General features: G+C 43.4%; 1 protein-coding gene across 1 annotated transcript in view; it reads right to left on the minus strand.

Annotated features, from left to right (window-relative positions):
- Positions 1-903: 903 nt before the first annotated feature.
- Positions 904-21,067, minus strand: part of LOC106595663 (uncharacterized) — a 37,807-nt gene continuing 17,643 nt past the window's right edge. The window contains exons 2-3 of the mRNA XM_045700811.2: positions 10,386-10,451; positions 904-10,166 (exon numbers count right to left, since the gene is read on the minus strand). Of these exons, the coding sequence (XP_045556767.2) occupies positions 1,886-10,117 (8,232 nt within the window). The 5' untranslated portion in view covers positions 10,118-10,166; positions 10,386-10,451 and the 3' untranslated portion in view covers positions 904-1,885. The remainder of the gene's footprint in view (positions 10,167-10,385; positions 10,452-21,067) is intronic.

Here is a 21,067-nt window from a genome sequence, read left to right on the forward strand (position 1 = left end):
AAAGCTATGATCCCTTATTGAGGTCACTTGTTAAATACACTTCCAATCAGTGTAGATGAAAGAGAGGAGACAGGTTAAATGACTTTTAAGCCCTGAGACAATTAAGACATGGATTGTGTATGTGTGCCATTCAGAGGGTGAATGGGCAAGAAAATATTGAAGTGCCTTTGAACGGGATACAGTAGGTTTGAGTGTGTCAAGAACTGCAACTCTACTGGGTTTTTCCACTCAACAGTTTCCCATGTGTATCACTCTGGCTCCCGAGTGGCGCAGCGGTCTAAGGCACTGCATGTCAGTGCAAGAGGCATCACTATAGTACCTGGTTTGAATCCAGGCTGTATCACATCTGGCTGTGATTTGGAGTCCCATTGGGCGGCGCACAATTGGCCCAGCGTCGTACGGATTTGTCTGGGGTAGCCCGTCATTGTAAATAAGAATATGTTCTTAACTGACTTGCCTAGTTAAAAAAAACTATGGTGCACCTCCTAAAAGGACATGCAGCCAACTTGACAACTATGGGAAGCATTGGCATAGACATTGGCCAGCATCACTGTGGAACACTTGACACCTTTGTAGTCCATGCCCTGACAAATTGAGGCTGTTCTGATGGCAAACGTAATATTAGGAAGGTGTTTTGTACACTCAGTTTATGTAGCATGGGCATGGCACAATTTATTTTACCTGTTCAAATGTCCAAAATATGAATGTAGTGTAAAAGCATAAGCCAACTATCAAATTTGGAAAATCAAATTAAGTCAACAAAAAAGTATATATAAAACCAATGCATGAGCAAAAATTACTTTGCTTGTGACAACTACAGTTTCAAGATCTTCTTACTTTATAATCAAAAAGACAATCATACACTCAGTTAAAATAAAGTTATCAATAAGAATACAACAGATGACCAGTTGACTGGTTTATTTTGTTTGTTAATGTCTTTTGATTGAAATCTCTTTCATACAAAAGTAACACCCAATAAGGAAAAAAATGTCATTAAATGTTGCCCTTGAACTAGTACATCCAAAACACATATTTAAGGCATTTGAATGAATGATAGAATGTTTCTGAACACAGGGAAAATTAATAGCTTACAACAATGGTCAATTTCATGTCAAATACTTAAATGGTTACGATCATGTCATATTTACATAATATACACAATGCTGTGGTTTTGAATTTGGAAAGTTTAGAAGGGCTACATGGATCATACATGGCTAAAAGTAGCCCACGTCATTATTAAAGTCTAAGTGATAATATGTTTAGAAGGTTAGGCAGAGTAATAGATTAGCCAGCAGAAGAAAAAAACAACCGGGTCAATATGGATTCCTAAAACTGTCAGTGACAACCCATTCCACATGATCAGAGTAAGGAATTTATTCCATGGTCAAAAGCTTACATTTCACTTTGTGTAACGTGAACTGAAACTTTTGTAATTGCATTCAGGGCACATAAAGACATTTAAACAACTATATACAATTGAATATGGAGGCTATTACAAATTAGTGCTCTATGGAAAGGTAATAGTATCAATGAACTGCAGTTCTGACCAGATATAAAATGTTAAAATAGGAGGAAATCTGTAAATATAAACCTTTTCACGAACCAGGTTGTAGGCCAAACATTTCTGAGAAGACATGGGGTAAAAACCACAGTTAAACATCTTGTGAGCCAATCAAAAACTTTAAACGATTAAGATGGAAGTGTGAACACAAAATTGCTTGATGACTGCAAACAGCACCAGAAATAAAAAACATTTCTATGACATTACTGAGTTCATTGGATAATTGAACACAATCAGTGATGCAGGAGGTCTTTTCTATGTCCATTGTCCAACTTGTCTTTTTACATTTAGTTAGTGGGAGGATTTTGAGGGTGGGAAAAAGACTTATGGTCCAGCAGCATGAGTCTTTTGATGTTCCTCTAGAAGATGTGGGAAAGCAAATGCTTTGTCACACTCTGTGCATTCATATACAACTTGTCCAACATGACTTTCTTGATGCTGCCTGAGAAGAGACAGTCGACTGAATGATTTGTAGCACATGTCACAACGGTGGTCTCCTCCAGATTCCTGTTCGGTGTGCACTTTCATATGCAATGACAGGTCGTGTGCCGAGGTTAATGTTTTGGGGCAAACTGAGCACTTGTACTGACTTACACTGTCCGTGGCTTTGTATGTCGGGTGGGCTCGTTCAGTGCCAAACTTATGTTGTCTTCGCTCATGGTCTCTGAGATACCTCTTCAGAGCAAAGGTCTTTCCACAAGACTGGCACTTGAATGGCCGTTCATTGTGATGCTCTTTGTTTAGATGCTGCTGGAGACTATCGTGAGAAGAGAATCGCTTTAAGCAGACAGTACAATTAAAGAAGTCCTCCCCAACATCCACCTCTTCCTCCCTTGACTGTCTATTAGACAGATGTGGGCGTTCATGGTCTGTAACAGCATGTTGCCGACGTGCACAGTGGTGCTGGGGGAAATCACTGCCCAAGAAGCTCTGACCACACTCCGTGCACTCGTAATGTGTTGCAGCAGTCAGATGGCTCCGCTCATGTTCAGCAAGCTTGCTTTTGGTGGGAAATGTCAACTTGCAAACACCGCAAGCAAACGTGTTCTCAGAGTGTATTGAAAGGTGACTTGCCAATTCTATGGCATGAGCAAACCTGTGAGAGCAAATGGGGCATTTGTAAATTGTTCTCTTCTCTGAAACAGTTTCCCAAGCATTTGTCACTGAGCCTCCTTTCAGAGCTTCTGCTGCAGCCTCATCGTCACCATGTTTATTTAAATGACTGACAAAATTGTGACGGTAGTTGAAACTCATGTGGCATTGATTGCACTGATACACGCATGATTGTGGTATTTGGTAGTGACTGAGCTCGTGCTTGTTTAAGTGAGATGCATGCAAGAAATGCTTATTACATTCTTGGCATGAATAAGGTCGCTCTCTGGCAGCCATGCACCCATGCTCAGACAGTTGTTCTGGTTCTTTGAAACGTTCATTGCAAACCCCACAACGATATTGAAGGTGCTTCATTGTAGAGGAAGAGGCAGTAGGAGACGAGGATGCAGTCTTCTCTGGTGGAAGTAAAAGTGGTGGAACATCGTCTGTCTCAATGTGGATTTTCCGGTGCTCTGCCCGACTCATCTTGCAGGAGAATGTGCGATCACATATATCACAAGGGAAATTGTCATCGCGGTGGGTGCCCATGTGCTCTGCCAGCTGCGAGGGCCCTGTGAAGCTGAGCGGGCACTTGGAGCAACGGTGTTGACGGCTCTTTCCATGAGTATGCTTGTGTTTGCGTAAGGCAAAGAGTGAGACAAAGCCTCTGCCACATATTTGACACTGATACTCAGACTTGTGGCTCCGAAGGTGCTGTTGCAGTTGCCCTGCTTGGAAAAAACATTTGCCACATTCTGCACACTCATGAGGTTTTTCACCGAGATGACAGCGTTGGTGATCCTCAAGGCTTTCTGATGTGGTGAACGTTTTCCCACAGACATGGCAGGGGAAGTAGTCTGCAGAGTCAGAGTCATTGTCCTCATTAGCATCATTTTCATCTTCATCATTACTTGCATTACTTCCTCCATCCACATCAACTTCCATGTCAAATTCCTCTTGCACTGCAGTCTCCTTTTCCTTCACGTGGATAACAACATCCATGTTCTTCTGGGTTTGATGCTTCATCCTAATATGTTTAACAAGTGAACTTCTGATTGAATAGTTCTTGTTACAGACATGGCATGTATGAATTAGTTCTTTTGAATGAACTTGGCTTTGATGGTTTTCTAAAGATTGACTGGTCCAAAATCGTTGTTGACACTCTTTGCAGACAAATGGTCTATTTGAGTCATGACAAGTTCTATGGATGTCAAGGTCAGAAGGGCAGGGAAAAGTCTGTGGACATTGTGGGCAAGAAAATGTCTTCTCATTCCAGTGGCCTCTCATATGCCTTGCTAGGTCTGAAGGATTAGCAAACGTTTTACCACAAGGCTGGCAGAATTTCTTTTTTCTTTCTAGCTCATCGCGCCCATGGTCCTCTAAATGGCTGATGAGCAGAAGCCCATCTGTGAAACTTCTATCACACTCTGAGCACTGGTACTTGTTGCCTGGGACTTGTTGACCACTATTTCTCCTATCATGGGAAGATCTTCCTTTGCCTTGATTTCCATAGGCATACTGTAGTGTTAAATCCTTCAAGTCATCTTTGCAGGAGAAATTAGTCTGCAAAACCCCAGTGCCTGTTGTTTTGGAACCTTGGTTGAAGACTAGGACAGTCTCTTTAAGAGTAGGATCCATCTCTGAAGTAATTACAGAGTCAGTGTTAACTTCTTCCTTCGTGACCTTTACAAGTCTACATTTCCTTACATGTGTCCGAAATAAGTTTTTGTTCCAAAAGCCTTTATTGCATTTCTTGCAGTTGAATGGGTATTGTCCTAAATGTGTATGCATGTGTCTGGCAAATCCACCCTTATTTCCAAAGTTCATGTTGCACTGTGGACACTTAATGGGTTTGTTCATATCATTATTTGGATCACTGTCTTGATCAAGCATGAGATTGTTATCACTATTCAGCCGAGTGTCACCATATCCTTCATCCATAGGCTCCTCTTTTATGTTCACCATGCTAGACAACTGCTCCTGTAGAGGTGAAGCCTGATTTGTTGGAGTGTCTCTATGCGTATTGAGAAAGTGTTGCTGGAGCTGAGAGAACAACAAGAAGCGGGCACTGCAATTAGCACAGGAGAACCCTTTTGGGGGACTGCGAGCAGTGGACTCAGTTCGACTACGGGCAGGTGATTTACACTTGACAACACACGTCAGTTGATGGTTCTCGAGTTCGTCTTGCGAAAATACATCACCACATCTGTCACAAAGCACTCTGTCAAGAGGTTCCCCTTTGCACCTGTTCAAATGGCGCTGCAGGTAGTCCCTACGGATAAATCTCTCACCACAATTAGAACATCCAAAAGGTTTCTCCCCTGTATGCAAGCGGGTGTGCACCCTCAATTGCTCACCACTTTTGAAAAGGCGAGGGCAAAAAGTACATTTGAATTTGCGTTTGTCTTTATATTGCAGCTGGAGCCTCTGTAGGAGTCGGTTTGTCTCTCTTGATGGTGGGCTTGTAACATTTAGCTTTTCTGAATGCTTTGTTTTTGCATAAATTCTTTGACATGCACCGATGTTTATATGTCTCTTAAGCGATTTTTCATGAGTAAATGAACTGACGGTTCTTATAGCATGTGACATGGCAATATGTCGGGCCATAATGCTGTGAGTGGGGAAGCTCTTTGAACATATGCTGCAGTCAAACCCTTGTTGCTTTCCTGAATTGGTAATGTTCAGGTTATTTTGCCAGCCCATTCCAACATCTGCAAGACTAATTTTGGCAATGCGAACCTCTAAACGTTGTCTTTTCCCTTTGCAGCGACTCTGGTGCAGTTTTAGATGATCATGTCTGGAGAAACAGCTGTCACAGGCCTTACAGCGATATGGCTTGACCTCTGTGTGTGTTAGGATGTGCCGCCTTAAGTTTCGGGATTTCATGAAGATTTTTGTGCAGATATTGCACTTATATTCACCAAGGCTGGCGCTTGGTGGCTTTTGTCTATTAACACCATCACAGAAAGCTTCATGCTGTAAGCATCGTGACTGGATTCCATAGCTGTGACCACAGTGCATGCATGGATATGATCTTTCTCCAGTGTGTGACCCAATATGTCTCAGGAGAAAACTTCTGTACTTGAATTTGCTTGGACAGTGGGGGCATTTGTGCTGCAACTTGTCCCTGCTACTGGTCCCAATCTCTATGGTGTTCTTTTGCAAGGGATTGGCAGAGTTGCAAGTCTTCTCATGGAAATTCCGATTATCACTCCTTGTAAAGTACTTTCCACAATTCCTGCAAGGATGCATGTTTGAGTTGCCAGAATTGCTGGTGTTTTTTTGCAAGGGCTTTACAGAGTGGCAAATCCTCTCATGGACATCTCGATTATAATCCCTTGAAAACTTCCTCCCACAATTCCTACAAGGATGCCAGACAGTGCTCACTGGCTCTACAGATTTTATGTTTGAGCCATTGCAAAGTCTTTCATGTAACTTGCGCCTTTGTCTGTAACATTTACCACATTTTGGACAGGGGGCTACTGTATTTTGCATGTGGCCATTGTGGTGCAGTAATAAACGGGGCAATTTTTCAAATTCCCGAGGACAGTATGAACATTTGTATACTTTCCTTATTCTTGTCACCAAAGATTTTGATGAGACATCTTCACTTTCTTTAATAGTGGGCAGTTCTTGCTTGCTTTGTGGACCTGGACACTTTTCTTGGTGCAACTGGAGATACTCTTTTCGACGAAAAGGTTCTCCACAACTCTGACAAGAAAATGGTTTCTCACCTGTATGAATGCGTATATGGCGTACCAAAGATGTGCGGGAAGAGAAGAGGCGTTTACAAAATGGACACCAACTTGAAGAGGACTCCGATACATGGTTTAGGCAGTGACTACTCAGTTCTGTGCCACTGTGAAAGACCTCTGGGCATAGGGGACACCCCAACTTTTCTTCCTCTTCCTGCTCTTTGAGTGGTGGCAATGACCCAATCGGCTCAAGTTTTGAGGGGTGCCTCTGTTTTTTCTCTTTGAGTGGCTGCTCTTGCTGAAGTTTGTGATGTGATGCCATATGTCGAAGAAGATACACTGGGTACTGGAACTGCGATGGGCAGTCTGGGCACTGAAGCATGCCCTTTTTGATGTGAGATTGCCTGTGTTGAATCAAGTCCCCAATGGTAGGAAGTATCTTCTTGCAAACAGTACACTGTATCCTTCGCTGGTGCACTTTTTTGTGAGCGACAAGATGGATTTCTTTCCCAAAACGTTTTCCACATTCAAGGCAGCGATATGGTTTGTCACCCATGTGCATACTACAGACGTGTTTCTTCAGGGAATATGAAGTGTTGAACCATTTTCCACAGAAGAGACAGGAAAAGGGCTGGCTGCTGGCTTCACTGGAGAGTGGACCATCTTTGGGCTCCTCAATACTAGCCTTGGAGTTGTTAGAAATGGGAACTAGGCTTGAATACCTGAACTTGATCTTTTTTCCAGTGTTTTCAAACAACTTATGTTTCCTCATGTGTCTGTACTTTCCAGAAGAATGAGCAAAAACGGCCGGACAGTAGTTGCATTTGATACCCGGCTCATTTTGATTCAGTGTCGTTTTCAGTGGTGGCTTTTGTGTTTCTTTCTGGGCCATGTTTTCCTGGCGTTCAGCTTTGGTCCTTGAAGTCTCATTGTGTATATATTCCTTGAGGCACACCAGTCTTATGTGTCTATGTCGGTTAGATGCATTACTAAAGGTGGTGGTGCAGAAGGGGCATCGAAATTTCATTTCAACTTTCCCCGAGCTTCCCTGTGTAAAGTCTTTAATGCACTGCTCGCGCAAATGGCGGGACCGGTTGTAGGAATATTTGAAAACGCGTGGGCAAAGAGGGCACTTGAATTTCTCATTCGTCTCAGCTCCTTTGCATCTTTTCTTGTGCCTGCTAAAATTGCTTGAATAATTGAATGTCATCAGGCATTTCTGACACTTATATGACCTGTATGTGTTCTGACACTTAGGCCGAACGTTATATGACCTAGTTTTTGTATGGTGTACATTGTATCCGTGCTTGTAGAGTTTTGCACTGCTTGCAAAGCTTTTCCCACAAAGACGACAAACATGCTCCTTGCAAATGTCCACCAGCTTCACAAAACAATCTGGAAGATTGGCATAGGGGCTGTCTGGTGGGAGGACAGTTCCCTTTTTGTAAATGCTGATACGTGGGGTTGTTTGAATCTGTTTAACAGGAACTTGTGAACTTCGACGCCGGCATGTCCTTTCACGTAAATGTCTGTTCAGGCTACGGCATTGTGAAAAGTTAGTGCCACACCTATGACACGTGTGTTCAGTTCTACCCGAGTGGCTCTGCACATGCTTGTTGTAATCACACAGTCTGTAAAATGTCTGTGTGCAGCATCTACATTTGTAAACAGCATGCCCGGTTGATTTTCTCTTCTGGGGTTTCATATTAGAAGAGAGTTGTGCATTTTCATCAACAATACCACACTGATGTTTCCTGGCTAGTGAATCACATGTCAAGTAAGTACCACAGATCTGACAAAAATTGAATTTGTTCTCAGAGTGGTTACAATGGTGGTGCTCAATGAGATGGTCTATACTTTGTGTGGCCTGTTGGCACGCTGCACACTGATAAGCCCCATCTGTGTCATTTTTTAGTTCGGAGTTCCTGAGCAGTACAATAGGGTGCATGCTTTTCCTCATATGCAGTGAGGATTTCAACTGAGCTGCTTGGTCCTCAAAATCCCTCTCGTCTTCAATATTATCAATAGTTGAATCTCCTCCCTCCTGGTTCAACTCAGTTGAATCAATAGACCCGGTCTCCCCCCTTTCCTGATTACCCTCGGTGTCACTCATACAATCTTCTCTTGACAATGGTTCACCGTAGCATTCACTTAGCACTGGGGGTTCTTGCTCATCATCTGCCGTGAATACTTTATGAAATGTCTCTCTTGTGTTTTCAAGACCAGCTCTCACAAGGTCTGGTGGCTCGATATGGCGCATTAGGTTCTGTTGGGATGCCTGGTCCTCTTCCAAACAAGACGATACATTTGACTCATCCATAGGTCTTAGCCACTCATTTTCAATACAGGACTTTTGTTCAATTACAAAGTTGTTCAGACCTAAACAACGCTCCAAAAAATCAAAGCTACTGTGATCCTCTTTCCCTCCACTTGCACGAATGGAATCACTCGCACTTTCATAGGTTGAGTTTGTACTTTGAGCGCCACTGCCAACGATCTCCTGAAATCTAGTTTTCAATGATTGATTTTCAGGGAATTCCAAACAAGACTCAAACGTTTGATTGCTACTCCCTAGGCCTAATCCACAAATGACAGAGGAACTTTTGCAATTTTCTTGACCAGCAACCTTTAAAGAGTCATTATCCTTAACTGAATCCTGATATTCAAAGGCACAGGTATTATCATTCAGCTTGTTAGCAGAATCTTGAGCGTTGGATGCATTGATACCCTGCGAATCCATAGTTCCTTGGGATAATGAATGCTCCTCTTTCACGTTAAATCTCTCTCTTACAATGGTTCCTTCATTTTGGCCCTCTAGGCTGCTGACATTTGAGTACCGATCCTCTTCCTCCATGCATCCCTCTTCCGCATTCTGTGCTTCATCATCCAGTTCCTCTTTTCTCTCATTCACTGAGGCAGTCTGGCTTTCTTCGGCACCCAAGGAAAAATCTGTGTGTTGACCATCTTGCTCCATGCAAGTCTCCTCATCTTTCCCATGTGCTTCTCCATCCAGATGATCCTTTTCTCCCTCGTCCTCTGAAACAGATAGAGACTCTCTGGTGCTCCAGAGAGTCTCTGAGTATTTATTCTCTCGCATCATGAATGTCTCCTTTTCCTTCTCTGGTGGTTCATCTTGATCCTCTTCTACCTCACTCTCTGAAGTAGAAATGCTTTCTGGGAAATCTGTGTTGGTCTCTGGGCTCTTCCATGCACATTCATTTTCCTTCTTGTAATCTGCAACTAGTGGAGTATCATTTGAACCATGTTTTAACATTTCACAAGAAGGCCCTGTCCTATCAACATCGGACTCTGAGCAGCTACTAACATCTGAGTAGTCCTCCGGAATGGAAGGGTTCAATAAGTCACACTCTTGTTTAAGATCATGGGGGTTTAGGTCTGCACCTGAAGTTGAGAGGCAATTACTTGAACTGGCTGTTCTAGCTGGGGTAAAGAAGCTGTTGCTTGTGTGGTTAAACTGACCTTCATGATGTACTGGTTGACCCTCATCTTGCCAAACGACGTCATCACAGTATTTCTGTTGTACAAAATCAGAACTAGTATTGGAATTTGAGAAAAAGTTTGAACTCATGTTCAAGTCCGAGGAAATGTTCTCTGGCGAAACCACAGTGTTGGAAAGGTCATTATGCTCAATGAGGCTTTCAAGGTGGTGCGCCAAACTATCTTCAGAATCCGAAGGCACATTCAAAGTCCTTGAATCCGACGACAATGGCGGAAGGTTACGAAAACAAGTGTTAAATCCTTGAGCCATGCTCAACCTCCACAGAGGACCTGGGACCACTGTTTTCCAACACCCAATCCTGAAAGATAATAAATATAAATGACAGATAGTGTATCCAATATTCAATGATACCACATACAGTTCATTAAAATACCTTGGTAGAAGTGGGTATTGGTGATCAAATGTTAGCTGTACAAGGAGAGTACACCATATCAAGATTAAGGCAAATGTCTACATTTGTTAGGCTACATTTGTCACGTTTGTCTCTGCATGCAAAACAATTAGACCACATACTCACCACCTGCTTTAGCATGTGTGCATGGGGTCCAGGTTGATGTGGGTAAGGGTACATTTACCCATGAAGCTAGAAAATAAAACAGAAAAAGGTAATCAAATTTGATCTTCTACATTTTTTATGTTGATAGAAAATAACACCAAGTCAGTGCGTCACTACATTTAACCATTTCTGAATGGGCCAATGCCATTGGAACAGAGCTTGCAGAGGTTCATGAGTCGAAATACAAAAGGATTTCAAATTCAAACTCCCCTTGCTCAGTACAGGCATTGCTTTGAATAGTGGGACAAGTGGTGGCTGCAAAAGGATTGTCCTGATGTTTATTTGCCCACAATTTGCAGACATTTTTCTTGGTGGAGGTAGGATAGTCAATTTAGAAGAATTTGTGGAGCCCTGTACCCAAGCTGTACTTTGCCTACCCGATTATGCATCCACCATAGTTGTTGGAACTGTGCTGGAAAGGACAATGTAAAAATAAAATATCTAAGGCAGCGCAGTCTTGGTTGGCACGATAGAGAAAGAGGTATAAGACTACACCGTCATAGCTGATAGATCCCTCTAGTAAGGACTAAGAGCAGTAGTAAGATGGCAATGTCCAGAAACAACCCAAAAGCTACAGTGCATTCGGAAAGTGTTCAGACCTCCTCCCCGTTCCCACATTTTGTTACGTTACAGCCTTATTCTAAAATTGATTAAATAATTTCCCCCCCGTAAAATCTACACACAATACACCATAATGACAAAGCAAAAACAGGTTGAGTCAATTTTGCAAATGTATAAAAAATACAGTGGGGCAAAAAAGTATTTAGTCAGCCACCAATTGTGCAAGTTCTCCCACTTAAAAAGATGAGAGAGGCCTGTAATTTTCATCATAGGTACACGTCAACTATGACAGACAAAATGAGAAAAAAAAGAAGAAAAAAAAAAAAAGAAAATCACATTGTAGGATTTTTTATGAATTTATTTGCAAATTATGGTGGAAAATAAGTATTTGGTCACCTACAAACAAGCAAGATTTCTGGCTCTCACAGACCTGTAACTTCTTCTTTAAGAGGCTCCTCTGTCCTCCATTCGTTACCTGTATTAATGGCACCTGTTTGAACTTGTTATCAGTATAAAAGACACCTGTCCACAACCTCAAACAGTCACACTCCAAACTCCACTATGGCCAAGACCAAAGAGCTGTCAAAGGACACCAGAAACAAAATTGTAGACCTGCACCAGGCTGGGAAGACTGAATCTGCAATAGGTAAGCAGCTTGGTTTGAAGAAATCAACTGTGGGAGCAATTATTAGGAAATGGAAGACATACAAGACAACTGATAATCTCCCTCGATCTGGGGCTCCACGCAAGATCTTACCCCGTGGGGTCAAAATTATCACAAGAACGGTGAGCAAAAATCCCAGAAGCACACGGGGGACCTAGTGAATGACCTGCAGAGAGCTGGGACCAAAGTAACAAAGCCTACCATCAGTAACACACTACGCCGCCAGGGACTCAAATCCTGCAGTGCCAGACATGTCCCCCTGCTTAAGCCAGTACATGTCCAGGCCCGTCTGAAGTTTGCTAGAGAGCATTTGGATGATCCAGAAGAGGATTGGGAGAATGTCATATGGTCAGATGAAACCAAAATAGAACTTTTTGGTAAAAACTCAACTCGTCATGTTTGGAGGATAAAGAATGCTGAGTTGCATCCAAAGAACACCATACCTACTGTGAAGCATGGGGGTGGAAACATCATGCTTTGGGGCTGTTTTTCTGCAAAGGGACCAGGACGACTGATCCGTGTAAAGGAAAGAATGAATGGAGCCATGTATCATGAGTGAAAACCTCCTTCCATCAGCAAGGGCATTGAAGATGAAACGTGGCTGGGTCTTTCAGCATGACAATGATCCCAAACACACCGCCCGGGCAATGAAGGAGTGGCTTCGTAAGAAGCATGTCAAGGTCCTGGAGTGGCCTAGCCAGTCTCCAGATCTCAACCCCATAGAAAATCTTTGGAGGGAGTTGAAAGTCCGTGTTGCCCAGCGACAGCCCCAAAACATCACTGCTCTAGAGATCTGCATGGAGGGATGGGCCAAAATACCAGCAACAGTGTGTGAAAACTTTGTGAAGACTTACAGAAAACGTTTGACCTGTGTCATTGCCAACAAAGGGTATATAACAAAGTATTGAGATAAACTTTTGTTATTGACCAAATACTTATTTTCCACCATAATTTGCAAATAAATTCATTAAAAATCCTACAATGTGATTTTCTGGATTTTTTTTCTCATTTTATCTGTCATAGTTGAAGTGTACCTATGATGAAAATTACAGGCCTCTCATCTTTTTAAGTGGGAGAACTTGCACAATTGGTGGCTGACTAAATACTTTTTTGCCCCACTGTAAATAAACAGAAATACCCTATTTACATAAGTAATCAGACCCTTTGCTATGAGACTCAAAATTGAGCTCAGGTGCATCCTGTTTTCATTGAATATCCTTGATGTTTCTACAAATTGATTGGAGACCACCTGTGGTGGTAAATTCAATTGATTGGACATGATTTGGAAAGGCACACACCTGTCTATATAAAAGGTCCCAAAGTTGACAGTGCATGTCAGAGCAAAAACCAAGCCATGAGGTTCAAGGAATTGTCCGTAGAGCGCCGAGACAGGATTGTATCATTGAAGGTCTCCAAGAGAAGAATTAAGAATGGCGCCGGAGTTGGTGGCTGCTGTTTTACGGTCCCCTAACCAAATTGTACTATTGTGTGTTTTTTCACATTATTTGTAACTTATTTTGTACATAATGTTTCTGCTACCGTCTCTTATGAACGAAAAGAGCTTCTAGATATCAGGACAGCGATTACTCACCCCGTAGTGTAAGAAGATTTTTTTCTTTAACGAGTTGGACACGAAGGATTTACTTCAGACACCCGACAAGGCCCTCATCCCTGTCATTCGCAGGAGAAAGAGACGGAGATATCGGGGAAGTAGTTGGGGTGCCTTGTAAGGACCCGATGGCGACTGGGTAATCTGCCTTGACCACCAGTCCTATTAGCCAACGTACAATCACTGGATAATAAAATAGAAGAAATACAATCACGTATATCCTACCAACGGGACGATAAAAACTTTCACGGAGACGTGGCTGAACGACGACATGAATAACAAAGCTGGTGGGTTTTACGCTTTTTCGGCAGGATAGAACAGCTGCCTCTGGTAAGACATGGGGTGGCAGTCTGTGTAGATTTGTAAACAACAGCTGGTGCAAGAAGTCTAAGGAAGTCTCAAGGTTTTGCTCACCTAAGGTAGAGTATCTAATGATAAGCTGTAGACCACACTATTTCCCAAGAGAGTTTTTCCATCTATATTCTTCGTAGCTGTCTATTTACCACCACAAACCGATGCTGGGACTAGGACCGCACTTAATGACAAGTATACCGCCATAAGCAAACAGGAAAAACGCTCATCCAGAGGCGGAACTCCTAGTGGCCGGGGACTTTAACCTCTCTGGGCCAGTGGGACGCTTGCGTCCCACCCTAATCAACAGCCAGTGGAATCGCGTCATGCTAAATGCAAAACCTCATAAATGCTATAACTTCAATTTCTCAAACATATGACTATTTTACACCGTTTTATAGATACACCTCTCCTGAATCGAACCACGTTGTCCGATTTCAAAAAGGCTTTACAGCAAAAGCAAAACATTAGATTATGTCTGCAGAGTACCCAGCCAGAAATAATCACACAGCCATTTTCAAAGCAACTAGCATGCATCACAAATACCCAAAACACAGCTAAATGCAGCACTAACCTTTGACAACCTTCATCAGATGACACTCCTAGAACATCATGTTACACAACACATGCATTTTTTGTTCGATAAAGTTCATATTTATATATAAAAACAGCATTTTACATCGGAGCATGACGTTCAGAAAATCTTTTGCCTCAAATGCTTCCGGTTTATTAGCGCTACAATTTACAAAATTACTATTCGAAAACATTGTTAATATGTAATATTGTCAGTCAAAGACTTATAGATGAACATGTCTTGAATGCCATCTCTTTGCCAGATTTAAAAATAACTTTACTGGGAAAATCACACTTTGCAATAAACGACGTGGTATGCCCAGAAAAATAGTCTAGGCTATACATGTTTTGAGCCATCTTGGAACGATCAACCATCAAAAATACTATTGTAAATAATCCCTTACCTTTGATTATCTTTATCAGAAGGCACTTCTAGGAATCCCAGGTCCATAACAAATGTAGTTTTGTTCAAAAAAGTTAATAATTTATGTCCCAATAGCGTTAGCGCGCTCCGAAGGCTAGTGAAAATGTACCGTGTGCGTCTGACTTGTCGTCAGGAATGAGCAAAAAAATATATATTTAAGTTCGTTCAAACATGTCAAACGTTGTATAACATAAATCTTTAGGGGCTTTTTCAACCAGGGCTTCAATAATATTCCATTGGGATGGTTGCATTGTCTTTCAAAATGTTTCGAAAAGGGAGAGTACCCATGGGCGCCGACGTCACAATGGTAATGGCCCATTTCCTGTGACAAAGGTAAACATCCTCTCTTTCAGTCAATTTTGATGGTAGCAGGCTGTAAAGACTGGGGACATCTAGTGGAAGCTTTAGGAAGTGCTAAATGAATCGCAAGCCACTGTGTTTCAATGGCAAATGTTTGAAGTGATATCCACACATCAGATTTCAGTTTCCTGTCAGGATTTGTCTCAGGGTTTTGACTGCCATATGAGTTCTGTTATACTCACAGACACCATTCAAACAGTTTTAGAAACGTTAGGGTGTTTTCTATCCAAAGCCAATAATTATATGCATATTCTAGTTTCTGGGCAGTAGTAATAACCAGATTAAAATCGGGTACGTTTTTTTTTATCCGGCCGTGCAAATACTGCCCCCTAGCCCTAACAGGTTAATGCAGGAAAACTCAAATCCGTTCTACCTCATTTCTCCCAGCATGTTAAATGTGCAACCAGAGGGAAAATAAACTCTAGACCACCTTTACTCCACACACACAACTCTCCCTCGCCCTCCATTTGGCAAATCTGGTCATAATTTTATCCTCCCGATTCCTGCTTACAAGCAAAAACTAAAGCAGGAAGCACCAGTGGTTAATATAAAAGAAGCGGTCAGATGAAGCAGGACTGTTTTGCTAGCACAGACTGGAATATGTTCCGGGATTCTTATGATGACATTGAGTACACCACATCAGTCACTGGCTTCACCAATAAGTGCATCGATGATGTCGTCTCCACAGTGACCGTACGTACATAACCCAACCAGAAGCCATGGATTACAGGCAACATCCACACTGAGGTAAAGGGTAGAGCTGCCGCTTTCAAGGAGCGGGACACTGACCCGGAAACTTATAAGAAATCCCCCCTATGCCCTTCGATGAACCATCAAATAGGCAAAGCGTAAATATGGGACTAAGATTGAAACGTACTACACCTGTTCCGACGCTCATTGGATGTGGCAGGGCTTGCCAACTATTACAGACTACAAGTGGAAGCACACAGTGACACAAGCCTACCAAACAAGCTAAATTACTTTATGCTCGCTTCGAGGTGAGTAAACACTGAAACATGCATGAGAGCATCAGCTGTTCCGGACGACTGTGTGATCACGCTCTCCGTAGCCAATGTGAGTAAGACTTTTAAAACACGGTCAACATTCACAAGGCCGCAGGGCCAGACGGATCACCAGGATGTGTACTGAAAGCATTCGCTGACCAACTGGCAAGCGTCTTCATTGACATTTTCAACCTCTCCCTGTCCGAGTCTGTAATACCAACATGTTTCAAGCAGACCACCATAGTCCCTGTACCCAAGAACACTCAGGTAACTTGCCTAAATGAGAAAGGACCCGTAGCACTCACGTCTGTAGCCATGAAGTGCTTTGAAAGGCTGGTCATGGCTCACATCAACACCATTATCCCAGAAACCCTAGACCCACTCCAATTTGCATACCACCCCAACAGATCCACAGATGATGCAATCTCTATTGCACTCCACACTGCCCTTTCCCACCTGGACAAGAGGAACACATTCGTGAGAATGCTATTCATTGACTACAGCTCAGCATTCAACACCATAGTGCCCTCAAAGCTCATCACGAAGCTAAGGACCATGGGACGAAACACCTCCCTCTGCAACCCCAGGTGGTAAGGGTAGGTAACAACACATCAGCCACGCTGATCCTCAACACAGGTGCTCCTCAGGGGTGCGTGCCCAGTCCCCTCCTGTACTCCCTGTTCACTCATGACTGCATGTCAAGGCATGACTCCAACACCATCATTAAGTTTGCCAATGACACAACAGTGGTGGCCTGATCACCGACAACAATGAGACAGCCTATAGGGAGGTCAGAGACCTGGTCGTGTGATGCCAGGACAACAACCTCTCCCTCAACATGAGCAAGACAAAGGAGATGATTGTGGACGACAGGAAAAGGAGGACCGAGCACGCCCCCATTCTCATTGACGGGGCTGTAGTGGAGCAAGTTGACAGCTTCAAGTTCCTTGGTGTCCACATCACCAACAAACTATCATGGTCCAAACACACCAAGACAGTCAATAAAAGCCTACTCCCCCCAGGAGACTGAAAAGATTAGGCATGGGTCCTCAGATCCTCAAAGTTCTACAGTTGCACCATCGAGAGCATCCTGACTGGTTGCATCACTGCCTGGTATGGCAACTGCTCGGCCTCCACCGTATGGCCCAGTACATCACTGGGGCCAAGCTTCCTGCCATTCAGGACCTCTATACCAGACAGTGTCAGAGGAAGGCCCTATAAATTGTCAAAGACTCCAGACCCCCTAGTTATAGACTGTTGTCTATGCTACCGCACGGCAAGCGGTACCAGAGAGCCACGTCGAGGCCCAAAAGGCCTCTTAACAGCTTCTACCCCAAGCCATAAGAGTCCTGAACAGCTAATCAAATGGTTACCCGGACTATTTGCATTGCCCTCCTGATATAGTGGCCAGTGGAATGTCACTCATCAGTGAAAGGCACACGACAGCCCGTTTAGTTTGCCAAAAGGCACCTAAAGGTCTCTCAGACCTTGAAAAACAAGATTCTCTGGTCTGATGAAACCAAGATTGAACTCTTTGGCCTGAATGTGATGAGGATCCCACGAGGTATCCATCTTTTGGACACCCGAGGAAGCTTCACTCATTGCGTCATCTCCGGTCACAACTTGCAGACTCGTTTATGTGTTGCTGTGCGTTTTGTTGCTAACTTTACTTTGTTACCTGACAACTTTATGGTTTTTACTTTGAATTACCGTTTATAGCGTCTGTACCACCAGTAAGTACAGATAGTAGTATAAGTCCCCGCAGCCGGACAACTTTCTCATGGCTTCTGGAGGGAAATGCTGTAGGAATGATCAACCGGTGTCACTCATTCAGCCGACAGAAACTTTCAACCGGTTCTCCCCATTAAGCAGCGAGTCGGAGTCAGAGGCCGAGCCTTCTCTGGTCTCTACTCCTCCCGTTACGGAGTCTGAGACGCCGAAGCCTCCCACCATTAGCTCTAACAAATTGAAAACCCTAGTCATTGGCGACTCCATTGCCCGTAGTATTAGACTTAACACGAATCATCCAGCGATCATACACTGTTTACCAGGGGGCAGTGCTACCGACGTTAAGGCTAATCTGAAGATGGTGCTGAATAAAGCGAAAACTGGCGAGTGTAGAGAGTATAGGGATATTGTTATCCACGTCGGCACCAACGATGTTAGGATGAAACAGCTGAATCAGCTAGTAAGATGTGTCGGCATCGAGTAATTGTCTCTGGCCCCCTCCCAGTTAGGGGGAGTGATGAGCTCTACAGCAGAGTCTCACAACTCAATTGCTGGTTGAAAACTGTTTTCTGCCCCTCCCAAAAGATAGAATTTGTAGATAATTGGCCCTCTTTCTGGGACTCACCCACAAACAGGACCAAGCCTGGCCTGTTGAGGAGTGACGGACTCCATCCTAGCTGGAGCGGTGCTCTCATCTTATCTACGAACCAGGGCTCTAACTCCCCAAGCTCAATGAGATAGCCAGCCTGCCAGCTTAGTGGAGTCTGCCACTAGCACAGTCAGTGTTGTCAGCTCAGCTATCCCCATTGAGACCGTGTCTGTGCCTCGACCTAGGTTGGGCAAAACTAAACATGGCGGTGTTCGCCTTAGCAATCTCACTGGAATAAAGACCTCCTCTATTCTGCCCTTGAATTGCGTTCCCATGCAAAACTAGACAGATAGCTAACAACTAAGTCTTCAATAAAACTCCCAAGGCGTGACTTTTCTTGAATGAATATTGAAAACGTTTGTTGTGAAACTGCAAAATACAGAAAATAATATCCTTTAGTATTCAATTCAAATCGACATACTGTAGCTGTACATTATACATTTCAAGTTGAAGTTGCATGAAAATACAAAACACGTGCCGAGGTTACCATGAATCTGGCATGACGCCAAACCATGTAGCTAATTGTTACTCATATGGTAATTGGCTAACTCCTTTCATTACTCTAATGTACAACCATCTCTGTAGAATAACAAAGCATATTACACTAGAAACAGTAACAAAACTTCAGTATTGTATGTTTTACAATTCGTTTGCATGACGCACGAGCAAAGTAATACAGCTGACGACATACATGAAAAGCATTGCAATTTGTGTGAGTAAATACAACCAACCAACATTGATATGTAAGCAACTCTATCAATAACAAGATTATCATCACTAGCTAAATGCTTGAATCGAACTTACAAACAAATATTTTCCGAGGCTGAAGCATGACAAGAAATAGCTACACTGAAAGACCTGCACCGTAGCGTTGTTTTTAGCGGCTTCTATGCGCGCAGAACGAATTCTCTACTTCCTGTTTGCGTACAGTCTAAGTACCAGAAAGCTCCACTAGGGGGCAAATAACACCATGGAGCACAATGAAAATCCATCTTAACCATTGTAATAAAATTATCTGTTACCTTCTAACAGGATGGCAGCACATCCTCCATTCCTGCCATTATTGAAAGAGATTGTGATACCTCACATCTCAAAATAGGGCTACTTAATGTTAGATCCCTCACTTCCAAGGCAGTTATAGTCAATGAACTGATCACTGATCATAATCTTGATGTGATTGGCCTGACTGAAACATGGCTTAAGCCTGATGAATTTACTGTGTTAAATGAGGCCTCACCTCCTGGTTACACTAGTGAACATATCCCCCGCGCATCCTGCAAAGACGGAGGTGTTGCTAACATTTATGATAACAAATTTCAATTTACCCCAAAACTTTTTCGTCTTTTGAGCATCTAGTCATGAAATCTACGCAGCCTACTCAATGACTTTTTTTAGCTACTGTTTACAGGCCACCTGGGCCGTATACAGTATTCCTCACTGAGGTCCCTGAATTCCTATTGGACCTTGTAGTCATGGCACATTATATTCACATTTTTGGTGACTAATATTCACGTGAAAAAGTCCACAGTAGAGGTCGACCGATTATGATTTTTCGACGCCGATACCGATTATTGGAGGACCCCAAAAAAACCGATACCAATTAATCGGCCGGTTTGTTTTTTATTTATTTATTTGTAATAATGACAATTACAACAATACTGAATGAACACTTATTTTAACTTACATTTACATTTAAGTCATTTAGCAGACGCTCTTATCCAGAGCGACTTACAAAATGGTGCATTCACCTTATGATATCCAGTGGAACAACCACTTTACAATAGTGCATCTAAATCTTTTAAGGGGGGGGGTTAGAAGGATTACTTTATCCTATCCTAGGTATTCCTTAAAGAGGTGGGGTTTCAGGTGTCTCCGGAAGGTGGTGATTGACTCCGCTGTCCTGGCATCGTGAGGGAGCTTGTTCCACCATTGGGGTGCCAGAGCAGCGAACAGTTTTGACTGGGCTGAGCGGGAACTGTGCTTCCTCAGAGGTAGGGGGGCCAGCAGGCCAGTGGTGGATGAACGCAGTGCCCTTGTTTGGGTGTAGGGCCTGATCAGAGCCTGAAGGTATGGAGGTGCCGTTCCCTTCACAGCTCCGTAGGCAATCACCATGGTCTTGTAGCGGATGCGAGCTTCAACTGGAAGCCAGTGGAGAGAGCGGAGGAGCGGGGTGACGTGAGAGAACTTGGGAAGGTTGAACACCAGACGGGCTGCGGCGTTCTGGATGAGTTGTAGGGGTTTAATGGCACAGGCAGGGAGCCCAGCCAACAGCGAGTTGCAGTAATCCAGACGGGAGATGACAAGTGCCTGGATTAGGACCTGCGCCGCTTCCTGTGTGAGGCAGGGTCGTACTCTGCGAATGTTGTAGAGCATGAACCTACAGGATCGGGTCACCGCCTTGATGTTAGTGGAGAACGACAGGGTGTTGTCCAGGATCACGCCAAGGTTCTTAGCACTCTGGGAGGAGGACACAAGGGAGTTGTCAACCGTGATGGCGAGATCATGGAAGGGGCAGTCCTTCCCCGGGAGGAAGAGCAGCTCCGTCTTGCCGAGGTTCAGCTTGAGCTGGTGATCCGTCATCCACACTGATATGTCTGACAGACATGCAGAGATGCGATTCGCCGCCTGGTTATCAGAAGGGGGAAAGGAGAAGATTAATTGTGTGTCGTCTGCATAGCAATGATAGGAGAGACCATGTGAGGATATGACAGAGCCAAGTG

The sequence above is a fragment of the Salmo salar genome, chromosome 02 (genome assembly GCF_965601325.2).
Source record: "Salmo salar chromosome 02, fSalSal1, whole genome shotgun sequence".
Lineage (NCBI taxonomy): Eukaryota > Metazoa > Chordata > Actinopteri > Salmoniformes > Salmonidae > Salmo > Salmo salar.